Source organism: Oryctolagus cuniculus, chromosome 4, assembly GCF_964237555.1.
Source record: "Oryctolagus cuniculus chromosome 4, mOryCun1.1, whole genome shotgun sequence".
Lineage (NCBI taxonomy): Eukaryota > Metazoa > Chordata > Mammalia > Lagomorpha > Leporidae > Oryctolagus > Oryctolagus cuniculus.
Genome location: NC_091435.1, coordinates 1,651,622 through 1,674,422, shown reverse-complemented (window position 1 = coordinate 1,674,422; position 22,801 = coordinate 1,651,622). Strand labels below are relative to the sequence as shown.

Genomic DNA, 22,801 nt, shown 5'->3' with positions numbered 1-22,801 from the left:
GCTGTGACTCCTGCGAGGGCTGTGACTCCTGTGAGGCTGTGACTCCTGTGAGTCTGTGAGCTCTCACTCCTGTGAGGCTGTGATGGTTGTCACTCCTGTGAGGCTGTCTCTGCAGGTCAATGGGTTCCCCTATAGTCCTTGGGAAAAGCTCCTTTCTCCTTGTTTCCTCTTTTCTATGGTTTGTCACAGGATGAAACCCCTGTGGTTCTTCTTTCTTCTTGTTTCATGCTTAGCTTTGTGAGCAGGGAAAATGCTCATTTCTAAGAGACAGGTGTGGCGTCCAGGTCTAAGGCTTGCAGGAGGTGTCAGGGATGGGATATGTCTTTTTCCGACTGTGACAGATTTCCCAGGTCCCAGTACATGAGAGGCCATCACCCCAGTCCCCTTGTCCTGTTAACAAGGAGGGGCCTTTCTTTCTTAAACTCTCTCTGGGAGAGATGTGGATCTTGAGGGTCCCCAGAGTAATTTTCCTCATTAAATACAATGTGCATACAACTTCTTCCTGGGTTTACAAGTCAGATATGCTCATGTTTTCTCTACTAGATGCTCAAAGCTATAAAATCATAAATCAACCTAAGAATAAAATGTGCAATAAACTTCATTATGTTTATCAAACACAGCATGAAGACAAAAAGTGCGGCTAGTGTTGTGGTGTAGCGGGTTAAGCTGCTGCCTGCAATGCCAGCATCCTGTATAAGCTAAGTCTTGGTGGCTCCACTTGCAATCCAGCTCCCGACTAATTGCCTGGGAAAACAGTGGAGAACAGCCCGAGCACTTTGGTCCCCAGCACCCATGTGGGAGACCTGGATGGAGTTCCTAGTTCCTGGCTTCATCCTGGCCTAGCTTTGGCTGTTGCATCTAACTGGGGAAGAACCAGCAGATAGGAGATTTCTCTTTCTGTCTCTCAAATAAGTATGTTTTAAATAAACAAAAAATTTAGAAATAGATTCCAAAATTTTTTTGGTCCTTGAAATCTTACAGTTATCTTCAAGTAAAGTTATACTAATTTAAGTTATAGATATTCACTGAATAAAAAACTGAAAATAATCATCTTTAAAGAGAATTTTTATTTATTTGAAAGGCAGAGTCACAAAGGAGGGAGAGAGAGAGAGAGGGAGAGGGAAAGAGGGAGAGGGAGAGGGAGAGGGAGAGGGAGAGGGAGAGGGAGAGGGAGAGGGAGAGGGAGAGGGAGAGGGAGAGAGGGATATCTTCCATCCATGAGTTCATTCTCCAGTTGGCCGCAACAGGTCTGGGCCAGGCTGAAGCCAGGAGTCTGGAATCCATGTGTCCCACATGGGCGGCAGGGGCCCAAGCCCTTGGGTCATCTTTGCTGATTTCCCCGGCACATCAGCAGAAACTGGATTGGAAGCAGAGAGCTGGGATTTGTACACGTGCCTATATGGAACGCCAGTTTCTGAGGCAGGGGCTAAGCCACTGTGCCACAAGGCTGGCCCCTGAAACAATATTACACCTAAATTTAAGTTCATCTACTTTGGCTTCTTAATTGTTGCAGAGAAACAAAGAATAATTTTCTATTTTAATAAACATGTCAATTAAAATTATATTATGAAAAAGAACATATGTATATAATTAGAAGATGGTGTATTCATAATATCTTCCAATCTACTGTGGGATGTTGACACATAACAGACAATTCACAATTTTATACTTTCTAGTTTTCTCTGTAAAGGAAGGCTTGCTAGTCATTAAAATGTACAATTAATACATACAAATGAAATGACTTTGCATACACAGCATGGGAGAGAAATGGGATGTACTTTGTGCATGAATAGTAGGCAAAGAATGTACTATGTGTGTTATTTTTTAAATTCATTTTAGTTCAGGCCAGCGCTGTGGCGTAGCATGTTAAGCCTCTGCCTGTAGTGCCGGCATCCCATATGGGTTCTGGTTCAAGTCCCAGCTGCTCCAATTCCAATCCAGCTCCCAGCTCCTGGGAAAGCAGCAGCAGATGAGCCAAGTGCTTGGGCCCCTGCACTCACATGGGAGACCCGGAAGAAATTCTTAGCTCTTGGCTTCAGCCTGGCCCAGCCCCGGCTGTTGCAGCAATTTGGGGAGTGAACCAGAGGATGGAGGATATCTCTCTGTCTCTCTCCTCTCTCTCTCTCTGCATTTTTGCCTTTTAAATAAATAAGTAAATCCTAAAAAAAACTTCGTTGAAAACATGTATTTAAAATCATTTTAGAGACACACACACAGGGTTGGGGTGGTAGAACACCTCCTATACACTGCTTCACTCCCCCAGTGCCTTCCGAGGGTGGGGGCAGTAGGCCAGGTCTCGTGGGCGGGTGGCAAGAACGCAGTCGCTGCGCCCTCACTGCTGCCTCCCAGGGCCTGCATTGGCAGGAAGGTGGAGCCAGCAGCCAGGAGGGGCCCCACCCACCCTGATGGAGGATGCAGGCAAGTAACCAGGAAACGTACTGTCCACTGCCTTGTATTTTTTTTTAAGGGAAAACAAGGAATAATTTTACTCTAAAGTAAAATATCTGTTCCAGAATGAAGAAGAGTAGGATAAATCCAAAATGAATTCAAAAGCTTTAGAAGATTTCAGGGAAAGAAATTCTGCATTGCAAGGCCCAAAGTGACTAGAATTATGAGTTTTTAAAATGAGTTCATTAGAAGAGCACCTTTGGTAACAGGAAGTGGGCGGAGACTCTCTGAAGAGCACTCTTAGGCTAGGGACGGACCGTCGTGGAAGTGGAAAGACCTTTCTTTTTATCAACTTCATTTGTCTTCCAAGTATGGAGAATTCTAGAGGCAAGGAGAGAACCGCCACGGGATGGTCGAGGGAAGAACAGTGGGCATTAACTCAACCAAGCACATCTTTACCAAGAACATCAGAAAAGGAGGGGAGCAAACGAAAAAGATCTATGAAAGATGATAAAGTTGCTTGTCCTAAGGAAAGGGGACAGTGTGATGGCAACCCAAAACCTCAGAAGAAGGTACCAATTCCTCCATTACCTGTAGATCTGCCACCCATCGACCTGGTTCACAGAGACATTTTGCGGGCCTGGGGTCAAAAGCTGAGGTTAAGCACGAAAGGCCCGAAAATAGATCTGTATAAGCGACTATGTGAATATGCTTACCCACACCAGAAGCCTTGTTTACGGACTATTCCTAACACAGCAAAGGAGGTCAAGATCAAAACATCCTTACAAATAAAATCAAAGGTGGGCAAAGAGGAAACATCCCAGGAAAGTGCTAAGAAAACAGTGTGTTCCGCGGGGACCGACCCCCCTGAAGTGGCTCCTCCACTCCAGGAGGGCGGACCTGTGCTCCTGGAGGACGTGAATACAGTTGAGGTGACAACTTCTGCCCCAGAGGCTGTACTGGCCTCTTGGGCCAGAATTGTCGCTGGTGCTGGGAAGAGGAAGGCAGTGGAAACACGCCCAGAGGCCTCCGGTGACAGATGGTGTGTGGTTCATGGGAAAAGTCTCCCTGCAAACACACGTGGTTGGGTTCAGCTGCAGCTTCATGCAGGACAAGCCTGGGTTCCTGAGAAGAAAAAAGGAAGAGTGAGTGCACTCTTCTTGCTTCCTGCAAGTAATTCCCCACCCCCATACCTGGAGGACAATATGCTGTGCCCCGAGTGTGTCCACAGGAATAAAATCTTATCAAAAAGCCTTCAATGAGACTAGAATATCAGGATTTAAAGGACATTTACAGCTTCTGCTTCCTTTTTTGACATCATCTAAGGTCTTGAGGAGTAGGGAGCCTGCGGAACCGTAGCCATGACTGATGTTGATGTAAATTCAAGGCCCATCCCCTCACAGACCTACCTCATCAAGAACTACTGGTCACGTCACTACAAGCAACTTTGCAAAGGTACCTCTTGGGCCACCAACACCCTCAACAGGGGCAGCTCTGAGTCCATTGTGATGGTTGTGAGCATCAAGCACCCGGAGATCATCTTGCACTTGCTGCTATCATGGGAAGACAAGACTGTGTCCGTTTGTGTTTGTGTACTCCACACAGGCCTGTGGGGTCTCCCATCTTGTGGTTCTTTTCTCTGTCACCAGCAAAGGAGGTTCATAGCTGAAGCAGTGGTTTCCTGTCCATTCAGCAAATAGTCCACGAGAGCATACAGGCTCTCGAGCTCAACCTGTTGCCTCTTCCGTAATTCTGCCTACTGAGATCGTGCGTCATATGGTCTGGGTTAGCATGCAGCATTACTCACCTGCTTTCCGTTAGAGAACTAAATCCAGCTTGTAGATTCTGTTTTGTTTCACAGGATTGTGTATCCCCTTCAGCCCTGTCACCCTCTCTTTCTGTGAGAAATAGTGCCTAGAACAGACAGGGGCCAAGTGGTGACATCACGCAAAGGCAGGAAGAGCCGAAAGAACCGAGTCAGGATCAGGCAGAGATCTCTTTCTAGCTTTCACCTGCCAACTTCCTACTATGTGTCAGGTATGATGACAGTAAGCAATGGCCACTGTGTGTCCTGGCATTCAGAATTATTTCATACATGTTAACATGACTAACGAGTTTCCTTTGCTCTCTGAGGGATTATGCAGCATTCGGGGAGAAAGCTCGTGTTCTGCTACGTTGTCTGGTTATACCCACGGTCATTTACTAATGTTCCCTGCTGCTTGATTCTGCTAATGTGATGTGTTCTTTCTCCAGACCCCTCTCCTCCTCTCCCTCCTGTGCTCCCAGAATACTTTCAGAAGGAAGAGAGACAAATAATTAAATCTATTTTTTAAAAAGGATTTATTTATTGTTTGGGTCCCGCACTGTGGCATAGCTGGTAAAGCTACTATCTACAGCACCAGCGTCGCATATGGGCGCTGGTTCGAGTCCTGGCTGCTCCACTTCTGATCCAGCTCCCTGACAATGAACCTGGGAAAACAGTGGATGATGATGGCTCAAGCACTTGGGCTCCTGCATCCATGTAGGAGACCCAGAAGAAACTCCTGGTTCCTGGCTTCAGGATGCCACAGCTCTGGCTGTTTTGGCCATCTGGAAAGTGAGCCAGAGGATGGAAGGTCTCTCCCCGCAGTCCTCCTCTCCCCGTAACTCTGCCTTCAAATAAATAAATAAAACCAGAAATTAGGAGCTTCTGTGGGTCTCATGGTTGCAGCGGCTCAGGCGCTTGGGCTACCTTCTGCTGCTTTTCCAGGCCATTAGCAGGGAGGTGGGTCAGGAGTGAAGCATCCGGGACTCTAGCCAGTGCCTATATGGGATGCTGGCGTCACATGCAGCAGCTTCACCTGCTATGCTACAATGCCCACCCCCAAATAACTGGATTCGATTACTTTTGCCCCAGATGAATTCCATGGCAGAGGGAGGATAGGGTACGATGATTGAGCTGCTGTGGGGGAGCCCAGAGAAGATCTGCATTCATTCTCCATCTGAATGCTAAAGTCACAACCATGCAGATAGGTCTGGGCCCACAGCTATGTGTGGTGTGAACAACATGTGAAATACAATAGGAACAATAGAAATCTGGAGCCAGAACTTCAAATTTTCCTTGGCTCCAGAAAGGAATGGAAGACTCCATGAGCAGATTCTTTTTTTTCTTTTCTTTTCTTTTTTTTTGACAGGCAGAGTGGATAGTGAGAGAGAGAGACAGAGAGAAAGGTCTTCCTTTGCCGTTGGTTCAACCTCCAATGGCCGTCATGGCTGGTGCACTGCGGCCGGCGCACCGCGCTGATCTGAAGCCAGGAGCCAGGAGCCAGGTGCTTTTCCTGGTCTCCCATGGGGTGCAGGGCCCAAGCACCTGGGCCATCCTCCACTGCACTCCCTGGCCACAGCAGAGAGCTGGCCTGGAAGAGGGGCAACCGGGACAGAATCCGGCGCCCCGACCAGGACTAGAACCCGGTGTGCCGGCACCACTAGGTGGAGGATTAGCCTAGTGAGCCGCGGCGCCGGCTCATGAGCAGATTCTAAAGTAACTGAGCTGAAGACAGGTTTAGCAAGATATCATTGGTAGAGGCAAATGGGTCTGTAAAAAAGAAAAACAGTGAACTTGACAGGAATCAAAGGTGGATGTGACACATCTCCTGAGGAGGGATAAACGGACATTTTTAAATTCCAATTTATTACAGTGGAGTTAATTTACCAAAAAATGTTCCATATAAATTTCTGTATGTTGACAAGTTAGAGCTTACAGATAAAAGTTGAAATTTGGCATCTTAATTATGTATACCTAGTACCAGAAGGAACGGTAAACACTGAAATGTGTTTGGTATGATGCAACGGGAAATCAAACGTCACTGGGCATGTGAGTCTAATCACAGGGAAGCAATAGGTCCTGATGACACTAATTGTCTCTCTACAGTCATTAAGTAACCTGAATACTCAGATGTATTCTTTTCCCCATTTCTAATAAGCATATCTTTACAAAATAAATTATGCTTCACCATTAAGACAATTTGTCTACTCCTAATATACTCCCATTATGAAGTGAGCCTTGTTTGGGTAGTAGTTTCTTGAGCATATCTATATGTAAAAATCACAGAGCTATGCACTTAAGATGTGTGTATCTTTTAAAGAAGTGGAGCAAGCCAGATCTCAAACCAGAGCCCATTTGGTATGCCAGTACTGCAGGTGGCAGGTTTACCCACTGTGCCACAGCACTGGCCCCTTAGAATCTTCAAACCTAAATGTTGTTACACATGTGTTTATTTTGTATCTAATTAGCCAGTTTTTTGGTAATATTTTTAATATATACATAGTTCTATTATCATCTAATTATCATAATCAAGAACTTTGTAAAACATTAATTTGAGGGGGGCCGGTTCTGTGGCACAGCAGGTTAAAGCCCTGGCCTGAAGCACCGCATCTCATATGAGCACCAGTTCGAGTCCCAGCTGCTCCACTTCTGATCCAGCTCTCTGCTATGGCCTGGGAAAGCACTAGAAGATGGCCCAAGTCCTTGGGCCCCTGCACCTGCGTGAGAGACCTGGAAGAAGCTCCTGGCTCCAGGCTTTGGATCGTCGCAGCTCCAGCTGTTGCGGCCATCTGGGGAGTGAACCAGCGGATGGAAGACCTCTCTCTCTCTCTCTCTCTACCTATTTCTGTAACTCTGTCTTTCAAATAAATAAAATAAATCTTAATAAAAAAATGAGTTCATTAATATACAAATACAATTTCTCTCTCAATTAAAATAACCATTTCTTGGGCTACCAAGCCCACTGTTAATAGAGATTAGAAACATGTTTTTTTCTTCTTTTTTGATTTATTTATTTGAGAGGCAGAGTTACAGACAGAAAGAGAGAGAGACAGAGAGAGGCCTTCCATCCACTGGTTCATTCCCCAAATGGCTGCAACGGCTGGAGCTGCGCTGATCCGAAGCCAGGAGCCAGGAGCTTCTTTCAGGTCTCCCACGTGGGTGCAGGGGCCTGAGGACTTGGGCCATCTTCCACTGCTTTCCCAGACCACAGCAGAGAGCTGGGTGAGAGTGGAGCAGCCAGGACATGCACCGGCACCCATATGGGATGCTGGCACCATGGGCAGAAGCTTAGCCTACTATGCCACAGCACCGGCCCAAAACGTGTTTTTCTTAACCTTTCAAGTCATTTGCCCAGCAACAAAGTTTTTTTTTTTTTTTTTTTTTTTTTTATCACAATAGTTTCCTGTGTTTCATTTTATCTGGTATTTGATTACCTAAAAAACCAGGTCCTATTAAAAGAGTCAACAGTTTTCCACAACTGTGCAACTTCCTGCGTTTACCTTTGAGGTTCAAAAGCACCACTCTTGTTAAAGGAGTAACTTGTTGCACAAGAACCTGCAACCTTGTTTCCATTCAGTGTTCAAGCCTTTCCGACAGTTTTCTAAAATGAAGTCTTCTATTTATTTTTAAGTTTTGAGGTCACTTTAGGATTTCCCAGAGGGCTCCTTGAAAGATTTGTTTCTCACCTCGTCGGTGCCAGCATTAACCCATTAATGGGTTAAATCGCCTCCTGTAGAGCTACCTCTTGCAAGGCTGGCACCCCACAGGGGCACTGGTTCGATTCCCAGCTGCTCCATTTCGGACCAAGCTCCCTGTTAATTTGCCTAGGAAGGCAGCAGTAGCTGGTCCAAGTGCTTGTGTCCCTGCACCCACATGGGAGACTTGGAATAAGCTCCTGGCTTCTCACTTTGGCCAGGCCCAGCTATGGCCATTGAGGCCATTAAGGGGGTGAACCAGCAGATGGAAGATACCTTTCTATGTCTCCCTCTCTCTCCTTGTGACTCTGCCTTTCAAATAAATAAAATGAATATTTAAAAAGGGGGGCCTGGCGCTGTGGCTCACTTGGTCAATCCTCCGCCTGTGGCGCCAGCATCCCATATGGGCACCGGGTTCTAGTCTCGGTTGCTCCTCTTCCAGCCCAGCTCTCTGCTGTGGCATGGGAAGGCAGTGGAGGATGGCCCAGGTGCTTGGGCCCTGCACCCCATGGGAGACCAGGAAGAAGCACCTGGCTCCTGGCTTCAGATTGGCGTAGCTCCAGCTGTAGTGGCCATTTTGGGAGTGAACCAATGGAAGGAAGACCTTTCTATCTGTTTCTCTCTCACTGTTTAACTGTCAAATAAAAAAAGAGAAAAAAAGAAGAGCGATGTTATGACAATCAGGCTCACTTGAAATGTTTGGGACACTCTCAAGCAGGAAGTGACCATAAGCCCTCTTAGGATGTGTGTGTGTCAGTGTGAGTGTGTGTGTGTGTGTGTATGATACATAATCACACATATAATTATGTACATATAATGTATATAACAATGTATATGCACCTATATTATTACCATATAGATTATATTGCTGTATATCACACATACTATATGTAATTAATGTAAGTGCTAGATCAATGAGGCCGGCCGGTGCGGCTGGGGTCTGCGGGCCCCTCACACAGGTAGAATGTCTTTCACAAGCAGGCTGTCAGCTGTGGCCGGAAAGCTGTCTCCAGACCGACTGGCATCTCCCCCACTAATAGCTTCTTTTTTTTCTTTTTCTTTTGAAATTTATTTCTTTAAGTCACAGACAACTTTAAAAGCAACTCATTTATACTAAGGATACATGCATGAGCAAAAAAAATAAGCATGAGAATACAAAAGTGAACACAGTAAACTTTCAATTACTACAGCATTCTGGATACAAGTAGAATACCACTAGATAAGAACTGAATTTCCTTCTGAGGTCTGTGGTGACATGGGCTGAGATAAGCCAAGGGCCAGGATAGGACGGCCACCTCGCTGTTCACATTTACAAGGGCCAGGACAGGACGGCCACCTCGCTGTTCACATTTACAAGGGCTAGGACAGGACGGCCACCTCGCCGTTCACATTTACAAGGGCTAGGACAGGACGGCCACCTCACTGTTCACATTTACAAGGGCCAGGACAGGACGGCCACCTCGCCGTTCACATTTACAAGGGCTAGGACAGGACGGCCACCTCACTGTTCACATTTACAAGGGCCAGGATAGGACGGCCACCTCACTGTTCACATTTACAAGGGCCAGGATAGGACGGCCACCTCGCTGTTCACATTTACAAGGGCCAGGACAGGACGGCCACCTCGCTGTTCACATTTACAAGGGCTAGGACAGGACGGCCACCTCGCTGTTCACATTTACAAGGGCTAGGACAGGACGGCCACCTCGCCGTTCACATTTACAAGGGCTAGGACAGGACGGCCACCTCGCCGTTCACATTTACAAGGGCTAGGACAGGACGGCCACCTCGCCGTTCACATTTACAAGGGCTAGGACAGGACGGCCACCTCGCTGTTCACATTTACAAGGGCCAGGATAGGACGGCCACCTCACTGTTCACATTTACAAGGGCCAGGATAGGACGGCCACCTCACTGTTCACATTTACAAGGGCCAGGATAGGACGGCCACCTCGCTGTTCACATTTACAAGGGCTAGGACAGGACGGCCACCTCGCTGTTCACATTTACAAGGGCTAGGACAGGACGGCCACCTCGCTGTTCACATTTACAAGGGCCAGGATAGGACGGCCACCTCACTGTTCACATTTACAAGGGCCAGGACAGGACGGCCACCTCGCCGTTCACATTTACAAGGGCCAGGACAGGACGGCCACCTCGCCGTTCACATTTACAAGGGCTAGGACAGGACGGCCACCTCGCCGTTCACATTTACAAGGGCTAGGACAGGACGGCCACCTCGCCGTTCACATTTACAAGGGCTAGGACAGGACGGCCACCTCGCCGTTCACATTTACAAGGGCTAGGACAGGACGGCCACCTCGCCGTTCACATTTACAAGGGCTAGGACAGGACGGCCACCTCGCTGTTCACATTTACGCAGTGCTGATCAGAAGCCGAAGAATTTCCTCAAGACTGAGACTTGCAATGAAATCACTGAACTAATCTCTCTTGTAAACGAATCAAATTAACATGTTTGAAGGTGATCCTGTTCCCATTTAAAGGTAGTTGGGCCAAGACAACCCATGGAGAGCCCTTATAAAGACTAAGCACCAAATGAGGAATTGTTTGTGGCTTTTGTTTTAGACCACCTTACATTTTATTTTGCTTATATGTGTTTTCCATTAATGTTCACACACAAATTTTTTCAGGCAAAATAAAACTTTTCAGCTTGCAGATCTTGCCAACTGTACACATAATAGTATACAATACTATAATTGTATGTATTATATACAATTGTATATTATAATTGTATAATACTCCATAATAATCCCAAGCTGATACTTAATTAGTTACATTGTAATACGCAGAAGTGTTTCTTTATAGCTTTCTGGTCCCAGAAATTTCAGTAGGGCCAAATGCATTAACTGGAAATAGCATTTGTTTTATTAAAAACAAAACATGAAATAAATCTTAATCAAAGATGATAATGGATAAAATTTAGGCTCTCATACACAATTTTTCTACATTTTCACCCCATGCAAAATGATTACAATGTCCTTCAAGCTTGCTACATGCCCATAAAATAAAAAAGAAACCAACAAGAAATTTAACATTTCAACCAGCTAGGAACTATTTCCTGCAAGCATACATGAGCTTCTGGAAGACATACTACCAAACTTGGAGAAAACACTATTGACAGGTAAGCCTGTACTGAAGGCAGTTTATAAATCAAACATCACAAGCGTATGCTTCTGTGTATGACTTACAGAACAGAGAAAAGGCTGCTACTTCCCCAATAGAACTGCATCACCCCAGCGGTACATGGCGAAGACCGGAGCTCTGCACCCACGCTCACGCCAGCTCCTGAGCAGCGCGTGCCCCAGACGCTCTCGCTTCTCTTTAACAGGTGCCAACCAGCTGCACGGGCTTGCGTCAGTTTGAGCAGGCCAAAACAATCATTCTGCCCTTACTCAAGGACGAGACAACGCTACCAGTTTTACGGAACAAGTCTCATATCAGTAAAAAACATTAATATTAACCCCCACAAGATGTTAAACGCTTCTAAGGACATGATATAATCTTAACAGGAAAATGGACTATGCCCCTAGATATAGTGAATGTGGCGATATTCAGGAGCCTGGGAAAACGCATTAAGATATGTAAGACCTAAACGATCACATCAGTAATAACTATTAAAACTCAATGCAAACTATGGATGTTTCTCTGATGCACCAGCACCCAGTTTACTGCTCAGGACTACGAAAAGCTGTTCTGCCTCTACACGTTGTGGTCAGTGCATATACCAAAATAATAGGGGGCAGTCTGGATCCTGAAATTTCAAAGAATTAGAATGATTGTATAGCTAATCTTATTTTTGTATTCTGAAAATAGTGCTATAAAACTCAATTATTTCCCTAGCTGCTTAGATCGTCTACCACCTTAGACAATTAAACATGGTTGCCTGCCAATTCCTTTCTAGAGGAAGTAAAAGCAAAACGCATTTGGTTAAACTTTGCCGCTGGTCTCCCCATGCGTGTGCCGCACCAGTGAGAGCACTCCTGGGGCATTCCCTGTGCTACTTTAACAGAACCACACCCGAAAGAACCCGGTACAGTTCAAATTCTGACAAACGATTTCGGCAGACCCACTTTTTTAAAAGTGGCAGGCTTACTTTTTTAAATGAAAACAAATCAAAATCTAAAATCATATGGCCACTTTGACAACCTGAATTAGAAACTTAAGTCTGGGCCGGTGCCGTGGCTCACTAGGCTAATCCTCCGCCTGCGGCTCTGGCACCCGGGGTTCTAGTCCCGGTCAGGGCGCCGGATTCTGTCCTGGTTGCCCCTCTTCCAGGCCAGCTCTCTGCTGTGGCCAGGGAGTGCAGTGGAGGATGGCCCAGGTGCTTGGGCCCTGCACCTACATGGGAGTGCAGACTAGAACTGGAGTCCATATAGGACACCAGTGCTTCAGGCCAGGGCTTTAACCCACTGCACCACAGCGCCAGCCCCCAGCCATCACATTTTTTTAAAATATAATTTAGGTTTCTGATGAATATTTAGCTGGGCTAAGCTACTCTGATAATCTCACAACTCAGACAGAGATCATTTCCGGAATGTGGTTGACCTTTAACAGAACTGACTTACGTCCTTACCCAAACAGCTATGCAAGGATACCGCCAGACTGCACTACAAAATCTTATCAGAACTTCTAGGTAATTCTTTACCAGCCATGCTTAAAAACCTTGCACCACCAGAGACAAAACAGGCAAAAATGGATGTAAACTTGTTTCTAATCTACCTACCTAAATAAACCCTTAGAAAATAATTTCCATATGATCTGATTGATCATCGAGAAAGCAGTAATTCTCTGCAAAAAGACACTTGACCATAAATTATCTACCTCATTAAATTAAAATGCCAAAGTCTGTTAAAACTAACACATAAAGGAAAGCTTGCAAATTCAAGATGATGCTCAAAATGAAAATTATGGTTCAAAAATGTGTTCATAGTGAGAGCCTGAAATCTTGTCACTGCAAAATTCCCCATGGCTTTTGGCACGGACATTAGAACAAAGATTGTGGTCTTTTGGTCACTTGAAGCTGCTACTAAATACGTTAAGCATTTAAAAGGGAGTAAAAAGACAGTGGGAACGGGAGGCTACTTACCTAAGGTAACCCCTCATGCACAAACACAATATAGCTAAGACAGAATGATCCTGCTAGGGAGCTGAAGATGAAGAAGTCCCCATCACCCCTTCCTTCCCGAAGGGGAGCCCCCACTCGGAAGTAATTCCTGGAAGTGACTGAGTGGCGTTGCTGGCAGCAGCTTCAATTCCTCCAGTCTCCAACCCAAGGAAGTAGGTAATCGCACAGGAGTGATCACGTACGGCAGCCGGGTCCGACAGCAGGGCCGCTCTTCCACAAACGTTTCAGGAGAAAAGCCATCCATTTTAGAGATAACCATAGGGTTTCAGGACCCTAGCACACGCTAAAACTAAGTTTCACTTTATACCATCAGTGACTAAAATTAACAAGTTTTGCAGTGAGTTTTTCTTTTTTTGCCTGCAACTATATACATATTGCAAGACTACGCTGCATCACATGATTTTAAATGAAATAAGTATAAAAATGGGTCACTAATGGCTGACTTGCGAATGATTCGGAACCACACCGCAAGTGCAGAAGAGCTGTCCTCCGGACTCGCGACCCCATCGGGGAGCCACATACAAAGCAGTCCTAGGGGGTGCTGTTACTACAAATCTTTCCATTTTTGCTTTGAATTCGGTTCGGATTAGCTCCAGTTTTCTTCGTCTTGATACTCAGCAGGGAATGTTCTCCAGCACAAAGCCAGAGACGCATCAAATCCTGGCACTTTCCGTTTGTTCCAACGCGGAGACACCTTCAGGTCAGTTTTTCAACCAGAGGTGGTGGGGCAATCGTTTCTGGGTTTGTACCCCGTTTCCCCTGAGCTGCCAGGAAGTCATGCCTTTACGTAGGATTGGGACCGCTGTTGGGGGAAGCGGACGAGATCTGGCCGGAAAGGAAAGGAGAAAGGCAAAGGGGGCAAGAGGCTGCAGGAGGAGGAAGCCCCACCGTGGCTGCCGCTGCCGCCATTGCCTGACTGAGCCCCGTGACGGCTGCTGTGTCCACTGACAGCTTCCTGCACCGCACGTGTGACCTTGTGGCCTTAAACCACACCTTCAGGGCTGGCAGGGGAGGGCTGAGCCCCTGGGCAGACTCAGACTGGCTCCAGGAGCTCCAGGCTATCTTGTGTGACCTTACGGCTTTAAATCACCTCCAGGGGGCTGCCATCTTCCACCCAGAGCTGGCAGAGGAGGGGGCTGAGCCCCTAGGGAGATGGACAGTCCCCAGGAGGCGCCCCCATCTCCTTGAGCCCCAAGTGAATCAACACACATGTGTGGAACCCTCAGGATAACCCAACGAACAAACAGTAATGCCTGAAAAACCCGGGGCCCTTCCTCGGAGCCAGTGTCCCGCCTGGGCGCTCCGCCTGCTCTCCTCTCGGACCAGACGCCTTCTCTGTCGCCTGCCGACCAAATACAAGTTTCTATTCTTGGCAAATTGCTTCCCAGCTTCTTGTCTTTATACTAAGTTGAGAAAAGGAGCCCACGAGACTCTCCGGCAACCACTCTCCGCTCTGCGACCGGTAACAATAAAGTTATAAAATCCCTGGAAATTGCTCAGGCCCTTACTTTCTGTGCACACTTGATCTTAGCCAAAAGGCCGCGAAGCGATTCTGTGTAATCAGTCGTCATTCTGGTTACAATACTGCACGTCGTTGAATAACCCAGTTTCTGAGGCACTGTCAGGAGGTCTTCAGGCACGGCTGGCCTGGGGTCTTTGTCACTTGCCGACATGACCACTCGGAAGCTTTCTGGGAGCTTACGGTCAGCTCTCGGCACCGGATGGCCTTGGACCAGAACTCAGCACAGGAGACGGACTTCCGGTCACGACACTGACGTGGGCAGAGACTCAGAGCTGCCACACCACCGCTCCCCAAGCCGAGCTGAGCCACGCCACGCCACGCCACGCCACGCCACGCCACACGGGCGGAAGTCCCGTGGACGAGCACATTGTCACGACTGCTTAGGACATCCCCGCCACACTCAGGTTTCGCTCTCCGGATTCACGGGAATTCTCCTCGTCAGCTATGCAGGCTTCCACAGCGATGTGGCGCATCACACCTGGGCTCGCGGACTTGCGCCATCTCTCTTCTTCCCTGCCCCGTGGCTCCAGCACGCAGAAACCTTAGCGAGTGCTCTTCTTGTCATGGCCGGCGTTCTTCTGCATGGGCTCAGTAACAATCTGTTTTCCTTGAAGCAGGATGTAAGTGGAGACCTTGGTTCTGCCCCGAGGCCCTCACTGGAACGTCCTTTTTTCAGACCAAATCAGGCGGCGGGAAGGCACTGGGGTTGACTTTACTGAGAGTGGGGCCCTTGGTACTCGGCCAACAGCGGGCTGACATTCGGGGGGCCCGGAGAAGGGCGGATTTACCCTCGTTTATTTGTGTGGCAGGTGACGTCTGTCTGAAGCGAGTCTTTGGCTTTGAAAGTTCTAGCAAGGCAGATTTAAAAAGAGCCTACGTGGCCAACTACCCTTCCGGCTGCATTTACGTAAATAACCACGCCACATTTAATGAGCAGGGTTACTTCCCAGTAATTCACCTTACTTGATCATCATTGGTAAACAGTGAGGGTGAGTGTAGGGAAGGAATCCTGTATTCTTGCTTGGACCCTTCGTCCTACAGAACCGGCTCCTCCTGCTTCATGCACGCTCTCAATAATTCCTATCTGCATTTTCTCTCCCACCCTTTTGACTTAGAATCACTAAAAATTAAAGCCACGCTGTTGCTGCAGGCCTGGAGCTAAGCTGGATGACTTGGTAGATCCACAGATGGCGCCGGGGCAGAGACGCCACAGCGTCAGCTTGCCAGGCCTTTGGGGCCCGCGGCCTGCTTGCCCCTGCCTGCCGCCCACCCCAGCCTCTGCACTGAGGCTGTCTCAGGTCCAACACCCAGACATCTCAGGAGACTGTTTATACTTTGCTCCACAAACTTTCGCACAAAGCACTGCGGGCTCTGAGGAAGAGCAGCCCGGGGATTACAAGGCAGCTGTCGGGGGGCAGGGGAGCCCCAAATCCAGCTCGATGGAGGGCGCACGACGGGGCAGGCCAGGTGAGAGAAAGGGCACGCGGAGCTCCTCCAGCGTCAGCATGTCACGCCTGTGCACACGTGGCAGCGCGAGGTGGCTGCCGGGCCAGCATCACAGCCGAGTCCCTCTGCGAACGCCAGGCCCCGCTGTGGCTGCAGCTCGTTCCGTCTGCTGCTACTGTGGCCCCCAGAAGCCGGCTCGGCAGATTTTCAGCAAACACAACCATGAGGCAGCAGGCCTCGGAGCCACGGGCAAGTGGATGCGGCTGAGGGCTGTGCGTGGTCAGCAGCGAGGGAAGCTGCTGAGGAGCGAGGCCGGCGGCCAGCTTGACCGTCCAGGGCTTCCCTGGCTCCCTGCTGGGTCATCGCAGGGTGGAGTGAACACGGGCCCGGGCTCAGGAGCTTGCTGTCCTGCGGGCCTGACCGCTTCTTACAGGCCCTGCGGTGGCAGAGACCCCTCACCGCGAGTCCGGGCAGCCCACACATTCAACCCACGGCCAAGACGATGACCACCCAGCCCTCGGCCACATCCGGGACCTGCAAGGCTGCAGGGTCCCCTCACCCCAAGAATCAAGGGGCAGCGGGTGCTGAGGGCCCAGCAAAGACCTCGACCCTCCAGAACTCGACCCGGCCCCGCGCTGTGTTCCTGGGAGCGAGGAAAGTGGCCTGCGGATACTGCGCGGGTGGACACAAGTGTGCGCGGCGTGGCCGCGGGCGAGCCACTATCCCCTGGGGCCGCCGGCAGAGGACGCCCCGCAGGGCCTGACGTCGGCAGCCTCGCTGCCCGTCCCGGCTGTCCGCCGGGCCCGTCCCGCCCCGGCGCCCGTGGCTGCACGCGCTCCCTGCGTCTGGAGGCCGGAACGGGAAGCGGAGGCTCGAGATCGGACGCGGCTGCTCCTGCGTCCCAGGCCGGCCTCCGTCTGCTGGGCGCGCCCCTCACGTCCCGCGACCTCCTTCCTCGCAGGCCTTTTGCAAAGTCCGAGCGTCGTGCGCCCGCCGCACGCGGGCAGCGCAGCGCAGCGCGGGCTGCGACCGGCACTTCCGGCTTCCCGTGCACTTCCGGCTTTCCGGGCGCTTCCGGCAGCCTGCGTGTGCCCGCGCGGAACGCGGACCCCGGCTCCGGCGGCTCCAGTTTCCGCCGGGCGTCGCCAGTGCCGGACCGACTTCCGGCGGCTCCTGGGCTCAGGTGGCCGCGCCGGGGCGTCCCGCGGAAGATGGGGAAAGTGAGGGGGCTGCGGGCGCGGGTGCACCAGGCCGCTGTGCGGCTCGCGGGGGAGGCCGCGGCCGGCCCCGCGCCCCCAGCCCCGGACGCGGCCCTTCCGCAGGCGTCGGCCGGCGGAGCGGCGGGCAAGGTGAGGGCGCGTCCTGGGCCGCCGGGCTGCGTGGCGGCGCGGACCCCCCGGGGGCCCCCGCGCGGGGCCGGAGAGGAGCCGCACGCTTTGGCCCCGGCTCGGGGAGCGCCCCCCGACCTTTGTGAAGGCAGCCACGATGGAGCCTAGTGTTTCCACGGCTCTAAGAACGGCGGGGTCGCCGCCCCCCGCGTGGGCCGACCGCAGTGCGTGGGCCCCGGCGCGGATTCCTGGGCCGCCCCGCACGCGTTCCCTCGCGCCTGTCACCCAGGGGCCTGCGCGCCCGCCCCCCGGGAAGACCCCGGCTGGGCCTGGAGTGAGCCAGATGGGCGTGTCGGAGCTGCTGGTTGCGGGGCGCGGGGGCCCCGAAGCGGGCCGAGGAGGAGGCTGGTGGGATGAGCCTGGCGCGGCGGCGAGATGGGAGGCTGGAGCGCTGAGGGGTTGGGCTGCTGCTGGAGCCACGGCCGGATCCCCGGGAGGGGGCCTGGGCCTGGGCCACGCGGGGGGCTGAGGCGCTGTGCCCCCCCCACCCCCCTCTACGGCCACTCGCTACCGGCCTGGCGCTGCCCTCCGAAGCCACGGGGCCGGCCTCACCTCTGCGTGTTTCCCTTTGCTCAGGACTGGGCTTTTGTCCACACCGACATCTTTGCCAAGACCAAGATCGACCCCAGCGCCCTAGTGCAGAGGCTGGAGCTGGACCAGAGGAGCGTCACGTCCATCAGGAGAGGTGGGTGGGGGTGGGGGTGGGGGTGGGGGTGGGGGTGGGGGTGGGCCCGGGGTGAGGAGCGCCACGTCCATCAGGAGGAGGGAGGGGTGAGGGGTGAGGAGCGCCACGTCCATCAGGAGAGGTGGGGGTGAGGGGTGAGGGGTGGGGGTGAGGAGCCTAATGTCCATCTGGGAGGGCCCGGGGTGAGGAGCTTCAGGTCCATGAGGAGGGTTGGGGAGTGGGGGGTGGGCCCGGGTGAGAATCACGTCCATCAGGAGAGGTGGGGTTGGGGGTGAGGGGTGAAGAGAGGTGAGGGGGCCTGGGGTGAGGAGAGTTGAGGTGGGGTTCGGGGTAAGGGGAGGTGAGGGGGGCCTGGGGTTCGCCTGTGCGGGTTGTGCTGAGTGAATTTTAATGATTTTTATTTCTACGGATCGTTTTTTTTAAAGATATACTCAAGTTGAAAACAGGCTGGTGTGGCTGTCACTCCCTGCCACGCTAAGGCAGAGTTAGACACAGCTCCCGGCACATGGCATTCGTCTGAATGTTGGTGTGAGTCCTGAGTGCGGGTGAGAGACACCCTGTGGTAGCCTGCGCAGCTGTGCAAGCGAGCACACGTGCTCACACGCGTGACGGCCCTGGAAGCTGCTCTGCAGGAAGCCAGTGCACGCAGACCACGCTCCCAGGCAGCCTTGCGGCCCTGCCTGCCCTTTGGTTTTTCCTATTGCCTCCTGTTTAGGAGTTTGCTGAGTGTATCCTCCTGGTATCCATTTGTCTGACTCAACCAACATTTTTTTTTCTTATTTTTGAGAGACAAACAGAGCTCCTATCCGCTGCCTACCCCAGATGCCTGCAGTAGCCCCAGGGAGGGGTCTGAAGCTGGGCACTTGGTCCAGGTCTTCCACGGGGGCAGCAGGGCCTGGCTACAGGAGCCATCATTGCCGCCCCCACCCGAGGTGCACGTTAGCAGGAAGCTGGAGTCAGGAGCCGAGCTGGGCCTTGATCCCAGCACTCCGCCGTGGCACCTTAGCAGTCAGCCAGGCCCTCACCCCGACTGACTGGGCCGAGTGGGAGCGGGCCTGTGGGGTGCACGCCCACCACCTCGTGGCGGGAACCCCTTGGCTGCTGCATTTGCAGCGTTGTGAGATAAAAGTGGATGTAATTGGGAACCCCGCCCCCGCCGGGCCCTCTGCCCCATCTCTCTATTGCTGGTGTTCACGCGTTGCTGTGCACACCTCGTACTCTCAGCCGTCCCGTCCATGTCAGCTGTCGGTCTGCAGGAGCTGTCACCTTGTCCGGCTGCCTTGACTTTCCTCCTGTCTGGGCTGCTGATGCTGCACCAGTCGATGCACACGTTTTCTGAGCTGTTTCCTTGTGTGGTGATAAAGGAGGGTCTAGATTTTTTTTTAAGATTTATTTATTTGAAAGTCAGAGTTATACAGAATAGAGGCAGAGAGAGAGAGGCCTTCCATCCGCTGGTTCACTCCCCAGATGGCCGCAACGGCTGGAGCTGCACCGATCCGAAGCCAGGAGCCAGGAGCTTCTTCCATGTCTCCCACGTGGGTGCAGGGGCCCAAGGACTTGAGCCATCTTCTGCTGCCTTCCCAGGCCACAGCAGAGAGCTGGATTGGAAGTGGAGCAGCCGGGTCTCAAACCTGCGCCCATATGGGATGCCGGCACTTCAGGCCAGGGCGTTAACCCACTGTGCCACAGCGCTGGCCCTGGAAGTTCTAGATTTTCCTCACACTTCTTCTGGGTTTCCTGGTACAGTCTGTAAATGGCTCTGAGCTGTGCGAATTCACAGCTAGGATTTTATGTCCGGTGTTTTCCATGGGTCGTGTTGCCTGCCGCTGCTTTGGTTTCCTGTGAGCTCACTGAGAGAGGCATCTGGATTGAGGGGTGGCTCCCACCTGTGACTCACGTGACTCCCTGGAGGCTCTGTCTCTGGGCTGGGTCCTGGAGAACTTCCTGGTTTTGTTGCAGGGATGTGCAGGGCAGGCCTGGGTTCCTTTGGTGACCGATAGGATTGAGCTGTTTGCTGTGTGTTTACTGATTGTCTCAAGGTTTGTGCCTATTTGGGGCAGTTTGGGTCACTTTTTGTAAACCTAGAAGAGTGCTTTATCTGCTGTAGAGAAGACTGGTCATTTTGTACGGATCATTTGTAAGGTTTCAGAGCTGAGGCCGCCTGTGGGTCACCCAGAGAGCTCAGCCCTCCCTGCAAGAGGCCTGGGCTGTGTGTGGATGACGGGCAGGCCTCATGCAGGGTTCACACGCAGGGAGCCAGGCCTGCTCCTCTCTGCCCCGTGGCGTGAAGAGCCAGTGTGGTGTTCAGAACTTGAGGGAGCCCACTTCCACGGTGTTGCTGTGGATTCGTTCTGAGAGGAGGAGCGTGGTGGGGGCAAGAGATGTGGAGTCACCACACAGACCCCGGGAATCGGGTGAAAGCAGGCCTGAGGCAAGCAGCCTGCAGACTCGTTTATTTCAGTTGCTACAGCTGCTTATATAGCCAAGGCAGCCAATCCGGTCAAGGGGCGGTCTATGCCCTAACCAATCACAGCCTGTTGCCAGGCAGGCTCCAGTTGCCAGGTGGTTTCCCAGGGGGTTTCCGAAGCCATTGCTGAGTAACTGATGCTCGCTTGCCAGTGGCCATCTTGGCATGGGCTTGTCTCTCCACCACATCATGAAGTGATATTGCGGATGCCCCATGGGTGTGGTGTGGGGCTCTCCTGGGTGTGAGGCCCCACGTGCTCTTTGCTGGTTACCAGGGTGTAGAGACCTCCCGGGTCTCCCACGCGCAGCGTCTGGGTCTCCGTTGTGTGCCTCCCTCGCCTCCAGCACCTCTTCCTTGTGTTCTCGGTTGCTTCAGCTGCTGACTGGCAATGCCGTGGATCCCAGCAGGGAAAGTGGGCCTGGGGCGCCCCTGGTTGTTGGGGTGCTGCATCCTGTGGCCTGGCTGTTTCCGCTCCATGACCTGCCTGGCCGTGGAGGCGCCCATCTGCCTGGTTAGTGCAACATCACCTGTCCTTGCCCTGGGCTGGGTCAGAAAGGGAATCGCGCTCCTCCTCTCTGGCCCAGGAGCTGGGCAGCTGCAGCTGGTGTGGCCCAGGGTAGGCGGAGCCCTGCCTGCCCGTGGCCTGTCATCCAGGACACACGCCAGCCGTTGGTCCCCTGCCATGTGCACCTGTGTCCCCAGGTGCTTTCCTGAAGGTGTCTTTCCTGTGTGTACAGAGCCGTGGGCGCTCAGCCAGCCGGAAATCAAGTGCCCCTCCCCGTTTCCCTCTCTTCACCCTCCTGGGCCTGTCCTCCCTGACGGGCAGGCCTCTGTGCATCCTGGGAGGAGCTCCAGGCTCCGCAGTGGTGGTCCATGGGACTCCTTGACATCATGGCTTTGTTCCTGCCTTGGGAGGAGGCGGGTGCAGGTGCAGAGTGGGGGCAGCCCAGCTCCTCACTCCCCACCATTAGCAGGTTCACGGCTGCTCTGTGCTCCGGAGAGCACCCCCATCTTGTGCTCCTCCCCCACATTCAGTGCCACAAGCCAGTGTGTGGCGCACTGTGGCCTGGCAGGTGGCTGCTGGGTGGTGGTGGTGTCCGGTGACCGTCCAGTGACCTCGAACATGATGCTCACGTTAGCATCGTGTTGTCCAGAGGAGGTGGTACGGGGATGGTTTTGGAGTTCCAAGTCTAGTTCTGGATCCCTTCAAACTGGAAAACTGCAGAAAATGCGCCTTCTTTGTTCTCAGACGAGCACCTGGGAGGCGGGCAGGTGGGGTGAGGCCTGGTGGGAGGACAGGCCTGGTGTCCAGTGGGAAGTGCCAGAAGGAAGGCACAGCTGTCAGCTGGTGTTACCCCAGGGCCGCCAGGAGGTGGCAGTGCAGACACATGTGCGGCGGTGTTGGACTGGGGCACGTGGCCTCCAGGCCTGGCGTCGGGACGTTTTGCAGGGGTGTGTCCACGGCTCTCAGGCAAGACCAGTCCTGGCCAGGACAGACCCTTGCCCAGGTAACTGCTGGTTTAGACCCTGACCTTCCCATGCTCCTCCAGCGTCCTCCCCTGCTCTTCCCGGTAGAGGGCAGCAGCTGCACTCTCTTCATCCCTCTGCCCGGTTTAGGACCAGGGCGCCTGCCTTGCAGGGGGAGACTTGGCCAGTGCGCACCTTGCACATAGATTAGAGGGGGCCGTGGGCTGCCTTTAGGCAGTTTTTAAAAGATAACCATGAAGAACCTTTTCCACAGCTGAGTCGGGTCTGGCAGAAGTCACAGAGCATATTCCCGACATCTCCACCTACCCCAGACTCCTAAGAACACACAGAGCAGGGGACATCAGACTGTACCGTAGAACAGACGTCAGGAGGAGCTTGCCGGAGTCTTGCTGGCCGCCCTGTGTGTCAGCTGCCTCGGCCGCTGTGGGGCACGGAGGTGCCAGTCCTTACCCGTGGTCCATGGAGGGTGTTGCAGTGCTGGGCGGGCCAGGGAGGTAGAGAGGCCCGTGAATGGCTGTGTCTTCTGTCTGTCTGCTCTGAGCTATACATTGTTGAGACAGCCGGCCAGGGGCTGGCGGGTGGGGCCAGCCAGCCTGGCGCATGCCTGCTGGCTCTCTGGGGTCTCCTGTCACAGCACGTTGTGACCTTGGGCGAGGCCTGTTCCGTTCTAGCTGTGGGCAGGGGCCGAGCAGAACCAGCCTGCTGGGTTCAGTGCCCCCTGCTACTCCCCGTCTCTGATCTGCTTCCTGGGACCCCAGGCGTTCATCGTAAA

General features: G+C 52.4%; 2 protein-coding genes across 2 annotated transcripts in view; both read left to right on the top strand.

The window, feature by feature from the left end:
* Nucleotides 1-2,621: 2,621 nt before the first annotated feature.
* Nucleotides 2,622-3,871, top strand: LOC100339788 (developmental pluripotency-associated protein 4). Its single transcript, XM_051839987.2, has one exon. It carries the CDS (start codon nt 2,760-2,762, stop codon nt 3,648-3,650), a length of 891 nt encoding a protein of 296 aa, XP_051695947.1. The 5' UTR covers nt 2,622-2,759; the 3' UTR covers nt 3,651-3,871.
* A 13,250-nt stretch (nt 3,872-17,121) lies between these two features.
* Nucleotides 17,122-22,801, top strand: part of SLX9 (SLX9 ribosome biogenesis factor) — a 31,314-nt gene continuing 25,634 nt past the window's right edge. The window contains exons 1-2 of the mRNA XM_051839988.2: nt 17,122-17,350; nt 17,966-18,074. Of these exons, the coding sequence (XP_051695948.1) occupies nt 17,213-17,350; nt 17,966-18,074 (247 nt within the window). The 5' untranslated portion in view covers nt 17,122-17,212. The remainder of the gene's footprint in view (nt 17,351-17,965; nt 18,075-22,801) is intronic.

What these genes read in the sequence shown, in the direction of transcription:
- LOC100339788 (XM_051839987.2), top strand. Translation starts at nt 2,760, where the DNA reads ATGGAGAATTCTAGAGGCAAGGAGAGAACCGCCACGGGATGGTCGAGG.